At 38.3% G+C, this 21,699-nt stretch overlaps 4 protein-coding genes across 5 annotated transcripts; 2 read left to right on the top strand and 2 right to left on the bottom strand.

Moving 5' to 3' along the window:
* The first annotated feature begins 28 nt into the window (after positions 1-28).
* Positions 29-4,416, top strand: LOC131370681 (uncharacterized). 2 transcript variants are annotated; one of them, XM_058418088.1, is made up of 8 exons: positions 29-502; positions 2,059-2,328; positions 2,438-2,562; positions 2,652-2,718; positions 2,809-2,962; positions 3,424-3,569; positions 4,032-4,142; positions 4,235-4,416. In XM_058418088.1, exons 2-8 carry the CDS (start codon positions 2,173-2,175, stop codon positions 4,412-4,414), a joined length of 939 nt encoding a protein of 312 aa, XP_058274071.1. In that variant the 5' UTR covers positions 29-502; positions 2,059-2,172; the 3' UTR covers positions 4,415-4,416. The 2 variants fall into 2 exon arrangements, with proteins under 2 accessions (XP_058274071.1, XP_058274072.1); XM_058418089.1 differs by having other exon boundaries at positions 2,809-2,959.
* Positions 4,417-4,740: 324 nt separating this feature from the next.
* On the bottom strand, positions 4,741-7,086 carry LOC131370670 (outer dynein arm-docking complex subunit 3-like). The gene has a single exon (XM_058418068.1). It carries the CDS (start codon positions 6,353-6,355, stop codon positions 4,742-4,744), a length of 1,614 nt encoding a protein of 537 aa, XP_058274051.1. The 5' UTR covers positions 6,356-7,086; the 3' UTR covers position 4,741.
* A 7,750-nt stretch (positions 7,087-14,836) lies between these two features.
* LOC131370686 (uncharacterized) lies at positions 14,837-19,413 on the top strand. Its single transcript, XM_058418093.1, is given in 7 exon segments — positions 14,837-14,992; positions 15,102-15,226; positions 15,315-15,381; positions 17,872-17,996; positions 18,407-18,578; positions 19,031-19,141; positions 19,234-19,413. Coding segments are annotated over 7 exon segments (936 nt in total).
* Positions 19,414-19,739: 326 nt separating this feature from the next.
* LOC131370672 (outer dynein arm-docking complex subunit 3-like) lies at positions 19,740-21,495 on the bottom strand. Its single transcript, XM_058418070.1, has one exon. The coding sequence runs from the start codon at positions 21,352-21,354 to the stop codon at positions 19,741-19,743; it is 1,614 nt and encodes a 537-aa protein (XP_058274053.1). The 5' UTR covers positions 21,355-21,495; the 3' UTR covers position 19,740.
* Between the last annotated feature and the right edge of the window lie 204 nt (positions 21,496-21,699).

The raw sequence follows: 21,699 nt of genomic DNA on the forward strand, positions 1-21,699 counted from the left end.
GGTACAAGCAAACAAACAAAAAAAAACCAGCAGGTCGGGTTGGTCAATATTTCACTGGATGTGAAAATAGTCCATCATGGGGCACCATGTATACACATACACACTCATTCATACCAATAGGCAATTTACTGTAGTCATTCCCCTGGCATTCTTTTGGGACAGTAGTAGGAACAAATTCTGTGCAAGACAAGAAAACAAGCTCAGGATCAAACTTTGAACCTTGAAGCTTTAAAGCAGCATTTCTTACCCAGTGAACCTTGTCCCTCCTCCACCTCTCAGAAAAGAATGTAAAGATATTTTGATTGCAAAACTGAACCTTGAATACTGACGGCTTAAGATCTAGCAATAGGACTGTAGTTAGAACAGACCCTTGACTCTAAACCATACACTGAAGTATTTGAGTTTGAAACCATATAATTCCAGAAGACTTTACCCTATTATATAATATTAGACTTTCAGAGTGTGTGACACCCTTGATAATACGTGACTTGGCATTTCTTATGTAAGTAAGATGTGGATTTTATGTGTCGTAATTTAATGTTTACTGGGTTATTTTTGTTTTTAAAACCAGAAGCTCTGCTACTGTTATGTGTTTATGTAATTCTGTATATGATCCTGTTGTTTATATTCATCCTCTCGTAGCTTATTGTTTTATTGTCTTTTTTCTCTGAATCAAGTGCATCTTTTAAATTGTCTTTGGTTAAGCAGTATTGACATCGTTATCACAGCAGTAAATGGTAAACTAATAAGAGCTGGATGTAGGGTCAGGAAATAATATACCCTATATACCTGAATGTATTAAAGAGTTTGCAAAGTAATATCATTCAAGATGTTTTTAATCAAACAGTGTTAAAACACTGATATCAGGGATCCATTAATATAATCTAATCATAACAGTACCTGTACATGTAGAAGCCTGTGCATTTACTGTGTGCATTGCAAATTCAGTTTACCTGTTGCAGAAGAGTTTATATAATCCAGCAAATTTATAGAAAAGACAAAGTTCAATGCAGATACCAGGGAAAATGTATTCCAATACAAAAACATTCAACTTAACACAGTTTAAGCTCTTCAGAACAGTCCTGTAAGAAAAATAAAACGATGGCATTGAAGATCTTAATGTAGAAGTTTACTGCAGCGTCGCAGTGACAAAATACATAAAGTACTTTGGGTTCATCGGAGTCAAAAAGAACGCAGGGAAAATCCTGCTCAAACCTTTTATACAGTGTTTCCCGTGTGTAATTTAAATGAGTTTCATTTTAAATGTAAATTAGTGTAAGAAATGAGTATTCCCCAAATGGCTGGATGATACTGTCGTCTAGCCAGATGTCTTTCAATGGTAATCACATTCACGTACACCTTGGCTAGGTATTGTTCTAGGTGTTATCATCCAAATGGTCGGGCGCCACTAAATGGTAATCACGGTCACGTATACCCTTTGTTCAGTGACGGTTCTTGATGTCTTGCTGCCACTCCCAGACTAATAATTGATTGGATTAAGTGTTCTAAATGTTTGGTAACACTGCTTTAAGCCAATGTAAAGATACCAAATAGATAAACTGTTTGGAATTAAACATGTATCTATATGATATGTAAGCCTTTTTGGGAATGAGCTCTTTCAGATGTGTACTGTGGAGTGGAATCTGGGTTGAGGCAGTCTGTAGTTTCTTACAGGCCGAAGTCCAAAGAAGTACACTACAGCAGTGTAATTCTGTGCACATCTAACATCAGAAGAGAATGGACATGAAATACAAAAAATGAAAAGAAATACATGTTGGGTGAAATACCAAATTACTGTGGAATAACTGTTTATATTTCTGAAAAAGTTTGAACAGATTAGAAACATTAAACATTTCAATCTATAAAGTGACACCTCAGTAAGAACGTGGCACTGGGCAAATATGTTTGGTGTCATTAACAGATGGGTGATTAAATGAATAGGAAAATCCCAAAAATTGTGTTGGAGCTCCACTAGCTGCCAAAACGACAGTGTGCCTAGCATATGTTCTGCTAGTTCTGACTACTGATTTAATTTTCTTAATTTCTCAACCCTTGCAGGCACGCTCCACAGACCATTTACTAAACGTGACTGGGAATCGAGGGGCCTGGCTTGAATTTTTTCTTTTTTATTAAGCTTGGCCAACTGCGTTTAGCCTACAACTGTTTTGGACAATGACATTCATACCTGTGGTTGACTTCGATGTCTACAAACTTGGTACCAGCGATGTCACTGACAAGAACTTGCAAGTATTAGGCAAAGAAATTCGAAAGGCCTTCACTGAAGTGGGGTTTGTGTATCTCAAAAACACTGGAATAGATCAAAAAGAGGTGTGTATTTCCATTTGATCTCAAGTTTTTCTCAGTTTGAGAAATTAAAAAGACATTGCAGATTGGGTTTGTTTTAAAGTGTTTGCAGAAAATCTCTTGTCTGTTTTAGGTGGATCGTGTCATGGACATTTCTAAGAAATTCTTCCTGCTTCCTGAAGAACAGAAAAAGCCCTTCAGTAGGGGCAGTTACGCAAATAACGGCAATCACGGTTGGGTGTCCTCAGAAACAGAAAGGTAGCTGACTCTTCTGTCATTTATATAAAGACACCCAGCTTGGAAATATTTGAGTATTTAAAGTGTAAATTCACTTTTACTGTCCACAGTTTAAATCCTCGACGTCCAGGTGACTTGAAGGAGGCCTTTAATACTACATCCCTGCACCCTGACATTGTAATTATTTTAAACACCACTGCAACAGCTAGTGAAAGAAAATTAAAGATATTAAGAAAGACTAATTGTTATGTTCTTCACCTTGCTTAGAAATGGCCCTCCGATGGTTGTGATGGCTTTCGTGATATCAAAGTCGACTTTTTCCTACGCTGTAAGGAGCTGTCTCTCCGTGTACTGAGGGTCATGGCTCTAAGTTTAGACCTGGATTCAGAGGTTTTTCTAAAAGCACACTGCCACCTTGGTAGTAAGCTGAACACACACATTTCTATGTTGCTTTTTGTTTGTAAAAAACAGTCACAGATCAATGTTACATGCACTGAACTTAGAATTCACTTGGAATTGGGCAACATAGGACACACGCTAACTCACTGTGTAAACAAAGTGTAAATAACGGCCATGACTGAAAGATACGACAAATCAAAACTGACCTGCTGAATGACACGTGAGCTGATCTCTATCCTTAAATAAAAATTCACTAACTCACTGACCTGAACATGATTGGAGTGAGTCTCTGTTATGACAGAAAGATTCACTTGCCGGATCCCAACACACTGAAATACAGGAAAGATCAGGACTGAAATATTTCCTAACTCCAAACCTGACCCATTGAATCCACTGACACAAGTGAATCTTGTTCATGAACAAAAATGTTTGCTAACTCAAACCCCTACCTATTGAGTGACAAATATTCCTATCAATAATAAGGTGATAATAATGGCACGACCCTGCGCTCTCTGTATTACGCTCCGGTGAAGACTGAGAGTGTGAAGATAGATCAGATCCGCTGTGGTGAGCACTCAGACTATGGCAGCATCACTCTAGTCTTCCAGAGCCAACAGGAAGGCCTGCAGGTAAGACTGATTTTACAGCGAACTAGACATATGAGTTACAGTATATGTAACAGCTCCTGGGATCATGGTATGATCCCAATTTCTTCACCAAAACAGACATGGTACATTTTATTTTTTGAGCTGTCTGCTGCTATAATAATGAATATTATAATTTTTCCTGCTCAGTCTGTTAAAACTGTGCAAGGTCATATGATGAGCTGTTGTGAATAGGGGTGGATCTAATTTCAGGACCAGAAAACAGAACCATGATACACCATTTCCTATTATTATTATTATTATTATTATTATTATTATTATTATTATTATTATTATTATTATTATTATTATTATTGTTGTTCTCGTTAATCTGAAAACACTTTGAAACATTACAAACTGTACCTTTAAGTAAACTGTTGGATCTTAAACAGTTCTTTGCAGTAGATTCATGCCTTTCATTTATTTTGCCATGTGTTTCTCCTTTAGGTATTAAATCGCAAAGGTGAGTTTATCTCAGCTCCAAGTATCCCTGGAACAGTGCTGATCAACATTGCAGATATGATGCAGAGGTGGACCAGTGACGTGTTTGTGTCTGCTGTAAATATGGCCATTCTTTCACAGTAAAGCCTTGTTTTCTACTAACCTTACATCATTAATCTTATATTTAATGTTACACGACCCTGTTTCAGGTCCACAGAGTTCTACTACCTCCTGTGTGTGACTCAAGTGCAAGGCAGTCGTTGGTGTTCTTTGTGCAGCCGGATGATGATGCCATCATTACGTGTTGTGATGGCTCAAACAAATATCCTCCAGTGAAATCGCTGGATTATCTCCTGTCAAGATTCAACGACACTTATGGCAGGAAATAGAAATGTGCTTCTCCTTGTCAGCCGATGATCACAAAGTAATTTAGTAATTAACTGTGCGTATTTTAGTTAGTTATTTTTAATAACTTGCAGTCCTGTGTAGGATATAATAATGTTCATCATCAGCATGTCTGCATATACATTTATATAACCATATTGATTTTGTCTGATATTGACCTTTTATCATGTTCATTATTAATGGTCTTGTTTAATATCCACACTGTTAAATTTGACTAATCACAGAATTGAATAACTAAAAGAAAAGAACACAAAATACTAGGAATTAAAAACAAAATGTTTTCTTTCTTTTTTATTAAGGATTATTTTATTTTATTCATGTTTATTGTTCTTCCTTGAGTCGATGATGAACTGCGACTGCTGTTTAAGGGACATCCGAGTGACGACTTCATCATCATCATCATCATCCTCACCGTCGTACTCTTCTTTGTACAGGTCGGCTATCTGATTATCTAGGAGTGTGCTGCTGGTGCTAGAGTCAGAACGGTTCCTCTCAGTGCTGGCACGGAGCTCCTCTATCTCCTTCATCACTGCGGGTATATCATGTCCCTGTAGTTCGTCCTGCAGCTGCATCAGTTTCAGCTTCGCCACCTGAAACAGATTTAACACACACACAGGAGACACACACTCTGGCTGCAGAGTAGCATCCTGCAGTGTGATGTGCTTTAGCCTGTAACACAGAAGTTCCACAAGGATTTCCACACACTTCATTGTGTGTGTGAGTTTCTGTTGTTCCTTCTCTAGCTGAGACAATACCATCCTTCCATCGGTTAGGTCAGGTATCAGTTCGGTATCTCCAACTGAGTATTTCAGGTCCTGGTACTGAGTGTGTATTGCGTCTCTCTCCTCCTTCAGTTGCTGAAGTTCATGCTCATTCTGCAACTTCATCTTTTCCAGGAGTGCGAGAGTGCTGCACTGAGAACCAAACCTGTCCACCAACTTCTGTGTGTCAGTGACTCCCATAGCTCCTTTGATGCGATTGAAAGCCTCCTTCATGCTGGAGAAGGTTTTATTCTCCTCTCCCTCTACTGGTCCACAGCGCTGGGCTTCACTGCTCAGCTTACCTGTGTTCAGAGCAATCATCTGTGCTCTGCGTTCTGCCCTGTCACTTTGTGCTTTTTGTTCCTCTATGTATTTTTTGTAGCTGTTCAGGACAATCTCTTGCTTTCTCTTCTCATCGCACATAATCAACTTCTGACTCTGCAGCTCCTCCTTGGCTTGACGTTTGGCCTCATGTACGTTTTTGTACATTTCCTGCAGGTATCTGAGCTCCTGTTTCTGTTGATTAACCTCACACTCCAAGTCATCCATCTGAGACTGGAACGTCTGATTCTCCTCCTGCACGTGCTCCTTTAGGTTTTGGTAGCTCCTTATGATGTGTTTGGTCTCCTGACATTTCAGTTGTGCTTTCTCTAGCTGGGTCTCCAACACGCGCAGGTTCTTTTGGGATTGCTCATCAGCGAAGTCCACTTTATTCATGGTGACCCCATCAGTCAGCAGGCCAGGACTGGTTGCTATCACACTTTTGTACTCGGCGTTCAGTTCTTCCAGGCGGTGGCGCTGTGTGTTCGTCATGTGTTTCATTGCGTTCAGCTTTTTCACTTTATCACACACTTTCTGATCCAAAACCTCCACTGCAGCCCTCCCGGACATCTTCCTGTAGGCACCCATCTCTGATCTGTGGGCTTGAAAAGCCTCCCTGATGACCTGCTCATCTGCAGCGAGTGCCTTGGCCAGTTTCCTGTGTATGAGTTTATTCTCCCGTCTGAGCTGCAGGATCTTCTCTCTATTCTTCTCTATTAAAGACTTTGAACTCTCATACTGCAAGCTCCTGTCTCTCTCCAACAGCTGGATTTTTCTCTGTATCTCTGAGATCTGGTCATGAATCGGAGATCTCATTTTCTCTGCGTTGAAATACGCGTCCATTCTCTCTGTGTATCTTAGTAGACTGACGTTTACTCTCACTGTTTGACTGCGTCACTGATTCGGATTCGGATTCTAAATCCTACGTCATTTAGTTTCATCTGATTGGTCAGTGTCGTACGGTTTATCTGTTGTAGTATCGTGTCACTTCCTGTTATTATGCTAAAGAGTATTTTAATGAACTGGACAAGTGTATCATTACACCATCATAAGCATCACAGCATAGCGTTATTGTTGCTCAAACAGTAGAGTAGTGGAGGACAATGCATGCTGATGGTATAATGAAGTATAGATTCCCCAGTTTGTTTGTTTGTATTGGGTCTTTCAGATTGAAAAGTTTAAGACGTTTTATTTTCATATTCATTTTCTTAAATAAGTATGAATGCGCGTGCAGTCCTGTGTAGAGAGTTACTCACCAGAGGGCGCTATAACGCTGTTTACCGTCAGCATGTCTGCATTCACTTTTATATAACCATATTGATTTAGTCTGAAAACGACCTTTTATCAAATATTCATTATTAATTGTCCTGTTTAATGTCCACACTGTTAAATATGACTACTTGTTAAACTCCAGTAAATTAGACACCTTCATTTCACCATATTAGATTTATTTTTTTCCCATTGATTTGTTTAACCCTAATTAAAAATAGCAAAATAATTTAAAGTCAGGGAATTGTAAATATTGACTTAAAATCCATTACATTACATTATTACTGCAAATAAAGTTTAATACATGGCTGAAGTAACTTGCTTATGTGTGCATTTCTGGAGCAGATTTTGAATCTGATGCTATTTCCTATTCACATCAACCAAAATAGTAGATGAAGCTATTTATAAACGTAACCCAAAAAATGGTAAATGAAACAGAAGTATAAAGTCCATATGTATTGACCACCATTTATTATATTTGATATAATCTATACATGATAGCTGATGAGTTATTGAGTTATTCTAGTTTGTGAGGATGATTGCTAGTTAGTTCTGTGCAGATTTTCAGGGACAGCGATTAAACCTTATCCTGCATTATTATTAATAAAATATTCAGTTTCCACTACATGATCCACACTTTGATTGACAGTGGCCACTTGAGCATGTAAATGTTATGCATCAGGGGTTTAAACCTCAGTGTTCCTGATGATATGTTAGAATTCAATTGTAATTAGATTTAGTGACTTCTGATTGATATGTAAACAACTTTCGGAAACAGGACAGGAAACAAAACAAAGGCACATGGCAATGTAAACAAAAACACAACAGAAATATAGTTCGATATATATGTGCAGGGTTGCCCTTTGGTGGTCTGGAGGGGAAGCGTCACAATTATATTTCACACCTAACTTAAAAATAAATAATTAAAGGATCCACACCGTCCACCTCAATCCACAACCTCAAAATATACAATGTGTTATATACAGGATATAAGACAGACTATAATCACCCTCTGCATCTGTCTGATTCGTCCTGATGTCCAACGTCTGAGTGGAGTTTCTTCGCTTATGACTCACTTTCTGCTGCTGTGCATGCTTCAACAAGACAACTCTAAAAGTTTCTTTAAAAACAAACAAAAAAATTCCTAAAAAACAATCAATGTCCAAATTTCACACTTGATTCATGAATAATCTCAACTGGACCCTGTAGGTTTGTACCATAAGGACTGATCATGCTGACCAGCCCTTCATCATGCTTCACACTTCATACTGTTTGACTGTATAATATACATTTATAGACGAGAAATGAGTTAAAATCTCACTATGCAGCCAGTCACCCTAGACAATTCTGTCTTCCCTTTGAGTCTGGTTTCTTATGAGGTTTCTTCTTTATGTCAACCAACTCTAAGGGCTTTTTCCTTTGCCGCTATACTGAATACTGACAGCTTAAGATCTAGCAATGTGGCTGTAATTAGAACAGGCCCTTAACTCTAAAATATACACTGAAGTATTTTAAATTACATGTACATAAAGGTGTATATGTGTACACACACACCCACACACACACATATAAACTGAACAAGCATAAAATTATGACCACCTGCCTAATATTGTGTTGGTCCCCCTTTTAATACCAAAACAGCCCTGACCTGTGGAGGCATGGACTCCGCTAGATCCCTGAAGGTGTGCTGTGGCAAGAAACTGCGATGCACTGTGTATTCTGATACCTTTCTATCAGAACCGGCGTTAACTTCTTCAGCAGTTTGAGCAACAGTAGCTCGTCTGTTGGATCGGATCACACGGGCCAACCTCCGCTCCCAACGTGCATCAATGAGCCTTGGCTGGCCATGACCCTGTCACACAACAACAAGTTTGAGGTGTTGACTTGGCCTCCAAATTCCCCAGATCTCACTCCAATCGAGTATCTGTGGCATGTGCTGGACAAACAAGTCTGATCCATGAAGGCCCCACCTCGCAACTTACAGGACTTAAAGGATCTGCTGCTAATATCTTGGTGCCAGGTACCACAGCACACCTTCAGGGATCTAGTGGAGTCCATGCCTCGATGAGTCAGGGCTGTTTTGGCATTAAAAGGGGGACCAACACAATACTAGTCAGGTGGTCATAATTTTATGGCTGACTGGTGTATATAACCATACTGATTTAGTCTGAAATTGACTTTTTATTCAATATTTATTAATAATTGTCCTGTTTAATGTCCACACTGTTAAATTTGACTAATTGTTAATTAAAATTAACTAGTAACTAGTCTAGTAAATTAGACACCTTCATTTCACCATATTAGACATGTCAGAAGATATGAATGTAACTTAATAAAGTGACATGTCACTTAATAAAGTGACATTCACGAAATGTGTGAATAAACACAGTTTCTGTAGGTGCAAACCAGTGGAGGCCGGTCAATAAGGGGTGCTGGGGCGCCGCCCCCTTAACCCTGAAAAGCCTGACATATAAAATAATTGACAGAAAATTCTATTTTTTGGAAAACGAAGTGTTTACTGGGTCTTTAAACAAAATAATAATAATAATAATAATAATAATAATAATAATAATAATAATAATAATAATAATAATAATAAAAATTGATTACAATTTACAAATGTGATTTTTTTTTGTATCATATTTGAAACACCGGGCATTTATGGCAATTTACTGACCACAACAATGTTTATTTTACAACAAAAACAAAGACTGATTATTGTATTTGAAATGTTTCAAACCTTTTAATTACTTTTATATTTCACCTTGTGAAAAGCAAAAAAAAAAAGAAGTTATTTTGTCCTGTGTCATTGAGCCCTCTGTCCTCATCTGGTCTACACTTTCATCTAACACTGATGGACCCTCTCTCTCTCTGCACTGGTCTGATTGACACCATCATCTGCAAAGTCTTCTTCATCACTACTGTCTGAGCTTTCCTCTCTAAGCTTTACATTTGGAGACCACTCCTCATCATCCTCATCTTCTCCTAACTACTCTGTCACTTGAATTGCCATCCATAAGAATGCTGATGACATCTTCATCACTGTACTTTTTTGACATCTGGAAATACACAAACAACACTGTTTATGTATTCTGAATTTCTTCTCTGAATTGGTAAATATAAGAAGTAGATTATGATAATCATTTAATTGTGTTACTGAAAATTTATGACAACATAAGACAATTATTAGCAAGATACAACATTAGGTAGCATATAAAAAAAATCACATAAATAGTTCAAGTCCATTAGGTTGGGCTTGATTAAAAATTATTTTAAGATGACACTTTAATATTTAATTAGTTTAATAAATGATAAAGACATTTTTTTGGCAGGAATAATAAAGATTGCGTCATGAAATGCAATACAGTGATGTCTAAGGTAAATTACCTTATATACCTGCTGTATTATATTTGATAAACATATATTCAACACGATTTTACTATAACATTCTGTATGAAATATGAATTCATTATTAGTTGCTTCAGTAAAGTACATATTTATATTAAAAAATCAGTATCAGCATGAGCATCAGTATTTTACCGTAACTTTTTCAAAATGAACAAAGATGTCCCTACAAAAAACTAGCAAGTCAATCCATGAAGGCAGGCATTTTGGAAATGACATTCTAAAGCCTGCTATTGACTGCAGAGCATGGGAAAATCAACTAGGGGCAGAAGACAAGTGTCAGATTGTATACTACAGGTTTTTGAGGAAAGTATTGATAATGCAGGTGGTGCAGAGGTCTCAGGAACTCATGTATCAAATATCATACATTTGGCGTTAGTTAGCCAGAGAAGAAAGCTACTTTAACCCGTTAACAATAATTATATATTTCAGTAACGAAATAAAATCATTTTGTCGTACTATTCCTCTGTTAATCATATTATCATTTACTTAAAATAAAAAAAAAAAATCAAAACTGTATTTCGCTCATTTGTGTGTGTGTGTGTGTGTGTGTGTGTGTGTGCGCGCGCGCGGGGGGCGCCGGCCAAACGAGTGTGTATGTGGTTACGTAATCTTTAGAAAAGCATGTGACTTAAACCTGAGCTCTAATTGGCTTACACGCTGCACCCCGGAACCGCCTACTTTCATTGTCAGCGAATCAATATCGTCTTTATATTATTTGGCCTCATGTGATTGGACCATTCTCAGCGAGTCTCATTACTGCTCAGTAGATGGTCAGTTAACGGGCAGGTACTGGTTAATGTGGAAGCAAGCGAAATAACTGGAGATGAAAGGAAATTTGGTTATAATCTTTACAAAAATACCCTTTCACAAGGTATTCGGATGAAGAAAATAAAATAATAAAGAAGCTTGGAGCAGATCTAGCCAATTTGCAAATTCAGCAGCAGTCTGATGATTACCGTCATTATTTCATTATTGATAATAAATCCACATTGAACTTAGATTCACTGATTCATACTAGATTTATTGCATGCTGTAACCCCTGACTTTTTCAATTTCATATCTTAGCAGTAATGATACCCCCAACATTTTTTAGCACCTGCCGCCACTGGTGCAAACTTTTTCACTTGATAACCCTACGCTGAGAAATTAGTTCCAAAAGTCAGCCCAAAATATTTGCGCTTCCCGACCAGCTACAGCAAAAACGGTTATATATTCTTAAAGTACAGATTACGACCTTTATTTTGATGTTTTATAAATATATATATTATTAATTTATATATATATATATATATATATATTTATATATATTATATATATATATAATATATATTATATATATATATAATATATTATATATATATATTATATATAATATATATATAATATATATAATATATATATATAATAAAATATATATATATATATATATATATATATATATATATAAATATATATATATATTTTTTTTTTTTTTTTTTTTTTTTTCTATAAACGATCCTTTGACCCTGCGCGGTGTCCTCGATTAGAGAGACGCCATTTTGTGGAACTACTTTTCCGAGACGCCATTTTGTGGAACTACTTTTCTGACATAGGTGAAAAATCTATTCATTGAATCGGGGAAAATTTTCTTTTATTTAACGAGTGAAAACTGCATCAAATTATTCGGTAAGAAAATATTTTTGATATGTATGTAATTATTTACCACTGTTATATGGTACTACATTTTTTAATGAAATGAAAATCGTAGGTCATGATTGTAGCAGGTGCGCGTTTTTTGACAACTTAATATTTTCCAGATTGTGTTTTATAGCAAATTAAAGACAAAACATTGATTACAGTGATAAAAGTAAAGCCAGAAATTCTTCTTGCCTCTGGCATGATCCCAGAATAATTATGAAGATTTTAATTAATAAAGATTTTAGTAATGCTAATGGACTCTATGGACGACCCACTGCCTACGTATTTCCGCTAGGTTTAGCCTTCTCCGATAGCAAGCTGTGGTAATAGCTATTACAAACAATTATTTTATTTATATATTAACTGTGTTAACATAACATTTTAGTATATTATGTTTTATTAATGAGTTCAAGAAGCTTTAAGTGCCTTCAGCGTGAAGGTGCAGCGTCTATGTATTTCTGTGTCCTGTTATGTGAAACATCCTCAAGGTTTAATTCTGTGATCTTTAATCAAAGGACTAAAGACTAGACAGGACACTTGCTGTAGGGGATGGATTCATTTACATTTATTTGTAAATAATGTAAATATGTTGATTAATTCTAAACATTTTTAATAATGTGTCTGTAAATAAATAGCTTTGATACAGCGTTTCAGTAAACCTGTAAATATAAATAGCTTTGATAGTGTTCATGTGAACATGTAAATATTTATAACTTTGATACAACTTTGTGGTTTCTCTGTCTTCCTCATAGATCTGAAACAAGTCGCCCTCACGCTGACCTCTCCTGTCGCCTGATCCTTTTCAGAAACTGAAAAAATGACATTTATAGCTTTAAATGTTCATACATATCGTATTAACATAACATTATTGAAACTATAAAACAGAAGATTTTAAAAAGGGTAAGTAAACAGAACACAAAACACTGACGATTAGAGTATGCACTGTCACAAACGATACTAGCTAACATTAGCTTGTTAGCTTGAGAATACGTGCCTTCAAAGTGATCGATATAACTCGAAACATACAATTTGAAGCCCTTCTCCTTTTTAATTGAAGGATTGACCGATGCTAATCTTACAATTCGACTGACATCGTTGACTGTAATCCGTGGAAGTTCTTGCAAGCAGCGAGTGTAAAATGCCATGCTCATAGCTCTCATTGAAATGATAGAGACGAAATGCGGAAGTAGTCGTGCATAGAGTCTTTTCATATAATTTACTTGATGTATACTCACTGTAACTCTGAAACTATGATGCCAAATATATAACTATATTCCATCATGATTTTACTGAAAATATGCATTAATTACCAGATTTATTGAAGATTTCAGCTATAAAAAATTATTTATAATTTATAATCTGTTCAGACTTTTCTATTGTTTTATTTTGATTTTCTTTTTTTTTATCATCACCTGCTTTTTATAAATTAAATGTCAGATGTATGTTGATCAATTGCATATGTTTGTTTAGAGGGAATTTTGCGAGTAGCCAAATAATTACATGAAAGATTGAATTATTGTATGTGCAAAAGTAAGTGAAGCCTGAGCTGCATTGGTAAAGTCAAGTGGGTAACAGATTCACGTGAAAAACATTTGGGTTCTTAATTGATCAGTTAAGCAGACCAATCAAATTAGACATTCTTAGGAAAGTGGTTGGGCAACACCGATTAAAATCGAGAGGAAACCAACCACACCACTGTAGTGCCAAGGAGTCAAACAATGCCAAGAGGAAAGGAGATATCCGAGGACATCAGGAAGAAGGTGGTGACAGCCCATCAGTCTGGGAAAGGCTATAAGACCATCTCCAAGAGATTCCAACTCCATCCATTCACTGTAAGACATATCATCTGCAAATGGAGGGAATGACCACAACTCCGCCTAGAAGTGGACACCCATCAAAACTATCATCAAGAAGCACCAGAAAAATAACAAATGAGGTAATGGCCAACCCACAGATCACCTTTAGAGAGTTGCAGACCTCTCTGGCCCCATCTGGGGTAAACGTACATGCATCTACAATCCGATGAAAATTGAACAGACATGACATTTATGGGAGGGTTGCTAGAAAGAAGCCTCTGCTCTCAAAAAAGAACACAGCTGCCCGTTTCAAACCAGAGGCCTTTTGGAAGTCCATTCTTCGGACAGATGAGTCCAAAATAGATTTATTTGGTCATAATCAAAGCTGCCATGTTTGGAGAAAAGCCAACACTGAATTCCCGGAAAAGAAACTCCTCCCAACAGTGAAGCATGGTGGTGGAAATGTGAAGGTCTGGGGCTGCTTTTCTGCCTCTGGGCGACTCCATATTATTCAGTGAAACTTGAATTCTCAGACCTATCAACAAATTCTTGAAGAGAATCTCCTGCCATCAGTCAGAGAGGTGAAGCTGGGCTGAAAGTGGGTGATGCAACAAGACAAGGACCCTAAGCATTCAAGCAAATCCATCAAAGAATGACTTAAAAGAAAGAAGTTTCACACTCTTGATTGGCCTAGTCAGAGTCTGGATCTCAATCCAACTGAAATGTTGTGGCTAGACCTGAAGTGGGCGGTACGTGCCCGATGTCCTTCCGACCTCTCTCAACTGGCTTCTGCAAGGAGGAGTGGGCAGAAATCCTCAAAGACAGATGTGAGAGACTGGTCAGTGGTTAGAGAAGACGTTTGGTTGAAGGAATGGCTGCAAATAGAGGTACCACAAGCTACTAAATAAAAGGCTTCACTTACATTTGCACATATAATAATTACATTTTTCATGTATTTTTTTGGCTACTCGCAAAATTCTTTCTAAACAAACATATGCAATTGATCAACATACATCTGGCATTTAATTTATAAAAAGCATATCTATCTATCTATCTATCTATCTATCTCTATATATATATATGTATATATATATATATATATATATATATATATATATATATATATATATATATATATATATATATATATGTATATATATTTTTTTTTAGGACAATGACATTCATACCTGTGTTTCTCTTCGATGTCTACAAACTTGGTACCAGCGATGTCACTGACAAGAACTTGCAAGAGTTAGGCAAAGAAATTCGAAAGGCCTTCACTGAAGTGGGGTTTGTGTATCTCAAAAACACTGGAATAGATCAAAAAGAGGTGTGTATTTCCATTTGATCTCACGTTTTCCTCAGTTTGAGAAATTAAAAAGACATTGCAGATTGGGTTTGTTTTAAAGTGTTTGCAGAAAATCTCTTGTCTGTTTTAGGTGGATCGTGTCATGGACATTTCTAAGAAATTCTTCCTGCTTCCTGAAGAACAGAAAAAGCCCTTCAGTAGGGGCAGTTACGCAAATAACGGCAATCACGGTTGGGTGTCCTCAGAAACAGAAAGGTAGCTGACTCTTCTGTCATTTATATAAAGACACCCAGCTTGGAAATATTTGAGTATTTAAAGTGTAAATTCATTTTACTGTCCACAGTTTAAATCCTCGACATCCAGGTGACTTGAAGGAGGCCTTTAATACTACATCCCTGCACCCTGACATTGTAATTATTTTAAACACCACTGCAACAGCTAGTGATATAAAATTGAAGATATTATGAATGACTTTAATTATGATCTTCTCCTTGCTTAGAAATGGCCCTCCGATGGTTGTGATGGCTTTCGTGATATCAAAGTCGACTTTTTCCCTACGCTGTAAGGAGCTGTCTCTCTGTGTACTGACGGTCATGGCTCTCAGTTTAGATCTGAATTCAGAGTTTTTTCTCAATTCACACTGCCATATTGGAGATAAGCTGAACACACACACACACATTTTCGTGTTGTTTAGAAAAAAACAGACGAAGACTACTGTTGCATGCACCGAACTGTCAGAATTCACTTAGAATAGGACAACATAGGACACACGCTGACCTGCTGTGTGACTGAAGTGTAAATGACGGTCATGACTGAAAGATACGCTATCTTAAAACTGACCTGCTGAATAACACGTGTCGATCTCTGCCATGATCTAAGAATTCACTAACTCATTCACTAACCTGACCATGATTGTGAATTTCCGTTATGACAAAAAGATTCAATTGCCCGAACAACAACACATTAAAAAAACCAAGGAATGATCAGGATCCTGGTCAGGACTGAAAGATTAGCTAACTCTGACCCTGACCCACTGAATGTACTGACACAAGTGAATCTCAGTCATGAATAAAAATGTTTAAATACAGACTCGGTGAAATGTCTCTCTGCAATGACTCAAAGATTTACAATCCCAAACCCTGATCTACTGAGTGACAAATATTCCTGTCAGTAATAAGGTGATAATAATGGCAGCCCCCTGAGCTCTCTGTATTACGCTCCGGTGAAGACTGAGAGTGTGAAGAAAGATCAGATCCGCTGTGGTGAGCACTCAGACTGTGGCAGCATCAGTCTAGTCTTCCAGAGCCAACAGGCAGGCCTGCAGTTAAGAAAGATTTCACAGCAAGTAAGCTCACACCTGATCGTGTGGATCACAGACTACCTGACCGGCAGACCTCAGTACGTGAGACTGGGGGATTGCAGATCTGACACTGTGGTCAGCAGTACTGGGGCACCACAAGGGACTGTTCTCTCTCTGGTCCTGTTCACCATCTACACCTCAGACTTTCAGTATAGCTCAGAGCTCTGCCACGTGCAAAAGTTTCCGGACGATACTGCTATCGTTGGCTGTATCAGGAAGGGACAGGAGGAAGAGTACAGACAACTGATACAGGACTTCGGTGCATGGTGTGACATTAACCATCTGCACCTCAACACTACAAAGACCAGGGAGATGGTGTTGGACTTTAGGAGGCCCAGGCCTCAACCTGAGCCTGTTACTATCAACGGGGACTGTGTGGAGTTTGTCAAGACCTACAAGTACCTTGGAGTACAGCTGGATGAAAGAATGGACTGGACTGCCAACACACACGCTCTGTGTAGGAAAGGACCGAGCCGGCTGTACTTCCTAAGAAGGCTGGCTTCCTTTAACATCTGCAAAAAGCTACTGCAGATGTTCTATCAGACTGTTGTGGCGAGTGCCCTCTTCTATGCGGCAGTGTGCTGGGGAGGCAGCATAAAGAAGAAGGACGCCTCACGTCTGGACAAGCTGGTGAGGAAGGCGAGCTCGACCGTAGGCTCAGAACTTGACAGCCTGACATCAGTGGCAGAGAGGAGGGCGCTGAGCAGGCTCCTGTCCATCATGGACAATCCACTGCATCCACTGTACAGCATCATCTCCAGACAGAGAAGCAGCTTCAGTGACAGGTTGCTGTCACTGCCCTGCTCCACTGACAGAATGAGGGGGTCGTTCATCCCCCATGCCATGCGACTCTTTAATTCAACACGGGGTGGGAGGAGTCAGTGCTGACACTACTCTTCTCTCTGTACTGGACTGTACAATAAAACACACTACACATAATACACTCCGGTTTATACAGAACTCTCAATAAACTGAGATTTGCACAGGACTCATAAACATGCAGTTTTTGCACATCAACTAGGTCTGTAACCTTAAACACTTGTTTTTGCACATTACTTATCTTGTTTTTCATCTCATTCTCCATAGTTATTCCTAAATCTCTGTATTTAGTATTTTTCTGCTATATTTTGTTATATTGTTATATTCTGCTATATCTTATATTTTGTTATTTGATATATATTTTGTTATATTTTTGACCGTAATTTGGGTATTGTAGTATTTTTCTCCTATATTTTGTTATATTGCTATATTCTGCTATATTTGGAAACATTTTGTTTTTTTGTTATTTTGTACCCTAATTTGGGTATTTTAGTATTTTTGTTATATTCCTTCCTATTTTATCTATTACCCCTGTTTGTGGATACTACTAGAAACTGTGTATTTCCCTTTGGGATGAATAAAGTATCTATCTATCCATCCATCCATCCATCTATCTGCATCCTGATATTGTAATTATTTTAAACACCACTGCAATAGCTAGTGATATAAAATTGGAGATATTAAGAAGGACTCTAATTGCTATGTTCTTCACCTTGCTTAGAAATGGCCCTCCGATGGTTGTGATGGCTTTCGTGATATCAAAGTCGACTTTTTCCTTCGCTGTAAGGAGCTGGCTCTCCGTGTACTGAGGGTCATGGCTCTTAGTTTAGGCCTAGACATTTTTGTGTTGCTTTTTGTTTGTAAAAAACAGTCACAGATCAATGTTACATGCACTGAACTTAGAATTCACTTGGAATTGGGCAACATAGGACACACGCTAACTCACTGTGTAAACAAAGTGTAAATGACGGCCATGACTGAAAGATACGACAAATCAAAACTGACCTGCTGAATGACACGTGAGCTGATCTCTATCCTTAAATAAAAATTCACTAACTCACTGACCTGAACATGATTGGAGTGAGTCTCTGTTATGACAGAAAGATTCACTTGCCGGATCCCAACACACTGAAATACAGGAAAGATCAGGACTGAAATATTTCCTAACTCCAAACCTGACCCATTGAATCCACTGACACAAGTGAATCTTGTTCATGAACAAAAATGTTTGCTAACTCAAACCCCTACCTATTGAGTGACAAATATTCCTATCAATAATAAGGTGATAATAATGGCACGACCCTGCGCTCTCTGTATTACGCTCCGGTGAAGACTGAGAGTGTGAAGATAGATCAGATCCGCTGTGGTGAGCACTCAGACTATGGCAGCATCACTCTAGTCTTCCAGAGCCAACAGGAAGGCCTGCAGGTAAGACTGATTTTACAGCGAACTAGACATATGAGTTACAGTATATGTAACAGCTCCTGGGATCATGGTATGATCCCAATTTCTTCACCAAAACAGACATGGTACATTTTATTTTTTGAGCTGTCTGCTGCTATAATAATGAATATTATAATTTTTCCTGCTCAGTCTGTTAAAACTGTGCAAGGTCATATGATGAGCTGTTGTGAATAGGGGTGGATCTAATTTCAGGACCAGAAAACAGAACCATGATACACCATTTCCTATTATTATTATTATTATTATTATTATTATTATTATTATCATTGTTGTCGTTAATCTGAAAACACTTTGAAACATTACAAACTGTACCTTTAAGTAAACTGTTGGATCTTAAACAGTTCTTTGCAGTAGATTCATGCCTTTGTCTATAGTGAAGTACATTTCATTTATTTTGCCATGTGTTTCTCCTTTAGGTATTAAATCGCAAAGGTGAGTTTATCTCAGCTCCAAGTATCCCTGGAACAGTGCTGATCAACATTGCAGATATGATGCAGAGGTGGACCAGTGACGTGTTTGTGTCTGTTGTAAACATGGCCATTCTTTCACAGTAAAGCCTTGTTTTCTACTAACCTTACATCATTAATCTTATATTTAATGTTACACGACCCTGTTTCAGGTCCACAGAGTTCTACTACCTCCTGTGTGTGACTCAAGTGCAAGGCAGTCGTTGGTGTTCTTTGTGCAGCCGGATGATGATGCCATCATTACGTGTTGTGATGGCTCAAACAAATATCCTCCAGTGAAATCGCTGGATTATCTCCTGTCAAGATTCAACGACACTTATGGCAGGAAATAGAAATGTGCTTCTCCTTGTCAGCCGATGATCACAAAGTAATTTAGTAATTAACTGTGCGTATTTTAGTTAGTTATTTTTAATAACTTGCAGTCCTGTGTAGGATATAATAATGTTCATCATCAGCATGTCTGCATATACATTTATATAACCATATTGATTTTGTCTGATATTGACCTTTTATCATGTTCATTATTAATGGTCTTGTTTAATATCCACACTGTTAAATTTGACTAATCACAGAATTGAATAACTAAAAGAAAAGAACACAAAATACTAGGAATTAAAAACAAAATGTTTTCTTTCTTTTTTATTAAGGATTATTTTATTTTATTCATGTTTATTGTTCTTCCTTGAGTCGATGATGAACTGCGACTGCTGTTTAAGGGACATCCGAGTGACGACTTCATCATCATCATCATCATCCTCACCGTCGTACTCTTCTTTGTACAGGTCGGCTATCTGATTATCTAGGAGTGTGCTGCTGGTGCTAGAGTCAGAACGGTTCCTCTCAGTGCTGGCACGGAGCTCCTCTATCTCCTTCATCACTGCGGGTATATCATGTCCCTGTAGTTCGTCCTGCAGCTGCATCAGTTTCAGCTTCGCCACCTGAAACAGATTTAACACACACACAGGAGACACACACTCTGGCTGCAGGGTAGCATCCTGCAGTGTGATGTGCTTTAGCCTGTAACACAGAAGTTCCACAAGGATTTCCACACACTTCATTGTGTGTGTGAGTTTCTGTTGTTCCTTCTCTAGCTGAGACAATACCATCCTTCCATCGGTTAGGTCAGGTATCAGTTCGGTATCTCCAGCTGAGTATTTCAGGTCCTGGTACTGAGTGTGTATTGCGTCTCTCTCCTCCTTCAGTTGCTGAAGTTCATGCTCATTCTGCAACTTCATCTTTTCCAGGAGTGCGAGAGTGTTGCACTGAGAACCAAACCTGTCCACCAACTTCTGTGTGTCAGTGACTCCCATAGCTCCTTTGATGCGATTGAAAGCCTCCTTCATGCTGGAGAAGGTTTTATTCTCCTCTCCCTCTACTGGTCCACAGCGCTGGGCTTCACTGCTCAGCTTACCTGTGTTCAGAGCAATCATCTGTGCTCTGCGTTCTGCCCTGTCACTTTGTGCTTTTTGTTCCTCTATGTATTTTTTGTAGCTGTTCAGGACAATCTCTTGCTTTCTCTTCTCATCGCACATAATCAACTTCTGACTCTGCAGCTCCTCCTTGGCTTGACGTTTGGCCTCATGTACGTTTTTGTACATTTCCTGCAGGTATCTGAGCTCCTGTTTCTGTTGATTAACCTCACACTCCAAGTCATCCATCTGAGACTGGAACGTCTGATTCTCCTCCTGCACGTGCTCCTTTAGGTTTTGGTAGCTCCTTATGATGTGTTCGGTCTCCTGACATTTCAGTTGTGCTTTCTCTAGCTGGGTCTCCAACACGCACAGGTTCTTTTGGGATTGCTCATCAGCGAAGTCCACTTTATTCATGGTGACCCCATCAGTCAGCAGGCCAGGACTGGTTGCTATCACACTTTTGTACTCGGCGTTCAGTTCTTCCAGGCGGTGGCGCTGTGTGTTCGTCATGTGTTTCATTGCGTTCAGCTTTTTCACTTTATCACACACTTTCTGATCCAAAACCTCCACTGCAGCCCTCCCGGACATCTTCCTGTAGGCACCCATCTCTGATCTGTGGGCTTGAAAAGCCTCCCTGATGACCTGCTCATCTGCAGCGAGTGCCTTGGCCAGTTTCCTGTGTATGAGTTTATTCTCCCGTCTGAGCTGCAGGATCTTCTCTCTATTCTTCTCTATTAAAGACTTTGAACTCTCATACTGCAAGCTCCTGTCTCTCTCCAACAGCTGGATTTTTCTCTGTATCTCTGAGATCTGGTCATGAATCGGAGATCTCATTTTCTCTGCGTTGAAATACGCGTCCATTCTCTCTGTGTATCTTAGTAGACTGAGGTTTACTCTCTCACTGTTTGACTGCGTCACTGATTCGGATTCGGATTCTAAATCCTACGTCATTTAGTTTCATCTGATTGGTCAGTGTCGTACGGTTTATCTGTTGTAGTATCGTGTCACTTCCTGTTATTATGCTAAAGAGTATTTTAATGAACTGGACAAGTGTATCATTACACCATCATAAGCATCACAGCATAGCGTTATTGTTGCTCAAACAGTAGAGTAGTGGAGGACAATGCATGCTGATGGTATAATGAAGTATAGATTCCCCAGTTTGTTTGTTTGTATTGGGTCTTTCAGATTGAAAAGTTTAAGACG

The sequence above is a fragment of the Hemibagrus wyckioides genome, linkage group LG20, assembly GCF_019097595.1.
Source record: "Hemibagrus wyckioides isolate EC202008001 linkage group LG20, SWU_Hwy_1.0, whole genome shotgun sequence".
NCBI lineage: Eukaryota > Metazoa > Chordata > Actinopteri > Siluriformes > Bagridae > Hemibagrus > Hemibagrus wyckioides.

Excerpts from the sequence above, each read along its gene's own strand:
- LOC131370672 (XM_058418070.1), bottom strand. The coding sequence starts at position 21,354 with ATGGACGCGTATTTCAACGCAGAGAAAATGAGATCTCCGATTCATGAC.
- LOC131370681 (XM_058418088.1), top strand. The coding sequence starts at position 2,173 with ATGACATTCATACCTGTGGTTGACTTCGATGTCTACAAACTTGGTACC. Across the intron at positions 2,963-3,423 it reads AGCACACTGCCACCTTGGTA|GTGATAATAATGGCACGACC; the intron begins GTAAGCTGAACA and ends ATCAATAATAAG. Across the intron at positions 4,143-4,234 it reads GTGACGTGTTTGTGTCTGCT|GTCCACAGAGTTCTACTACC; the intron begins GTAAATATGGCC and ends ACCCTGTTTCAG.
- LOC131370670 (XM_058418068.1), bottom strand. The coding sequence starts at position 6,355 with ATGGACGCGTATTTCAACGCAGAGAAAATGAGATCTCCGATTCATGAC.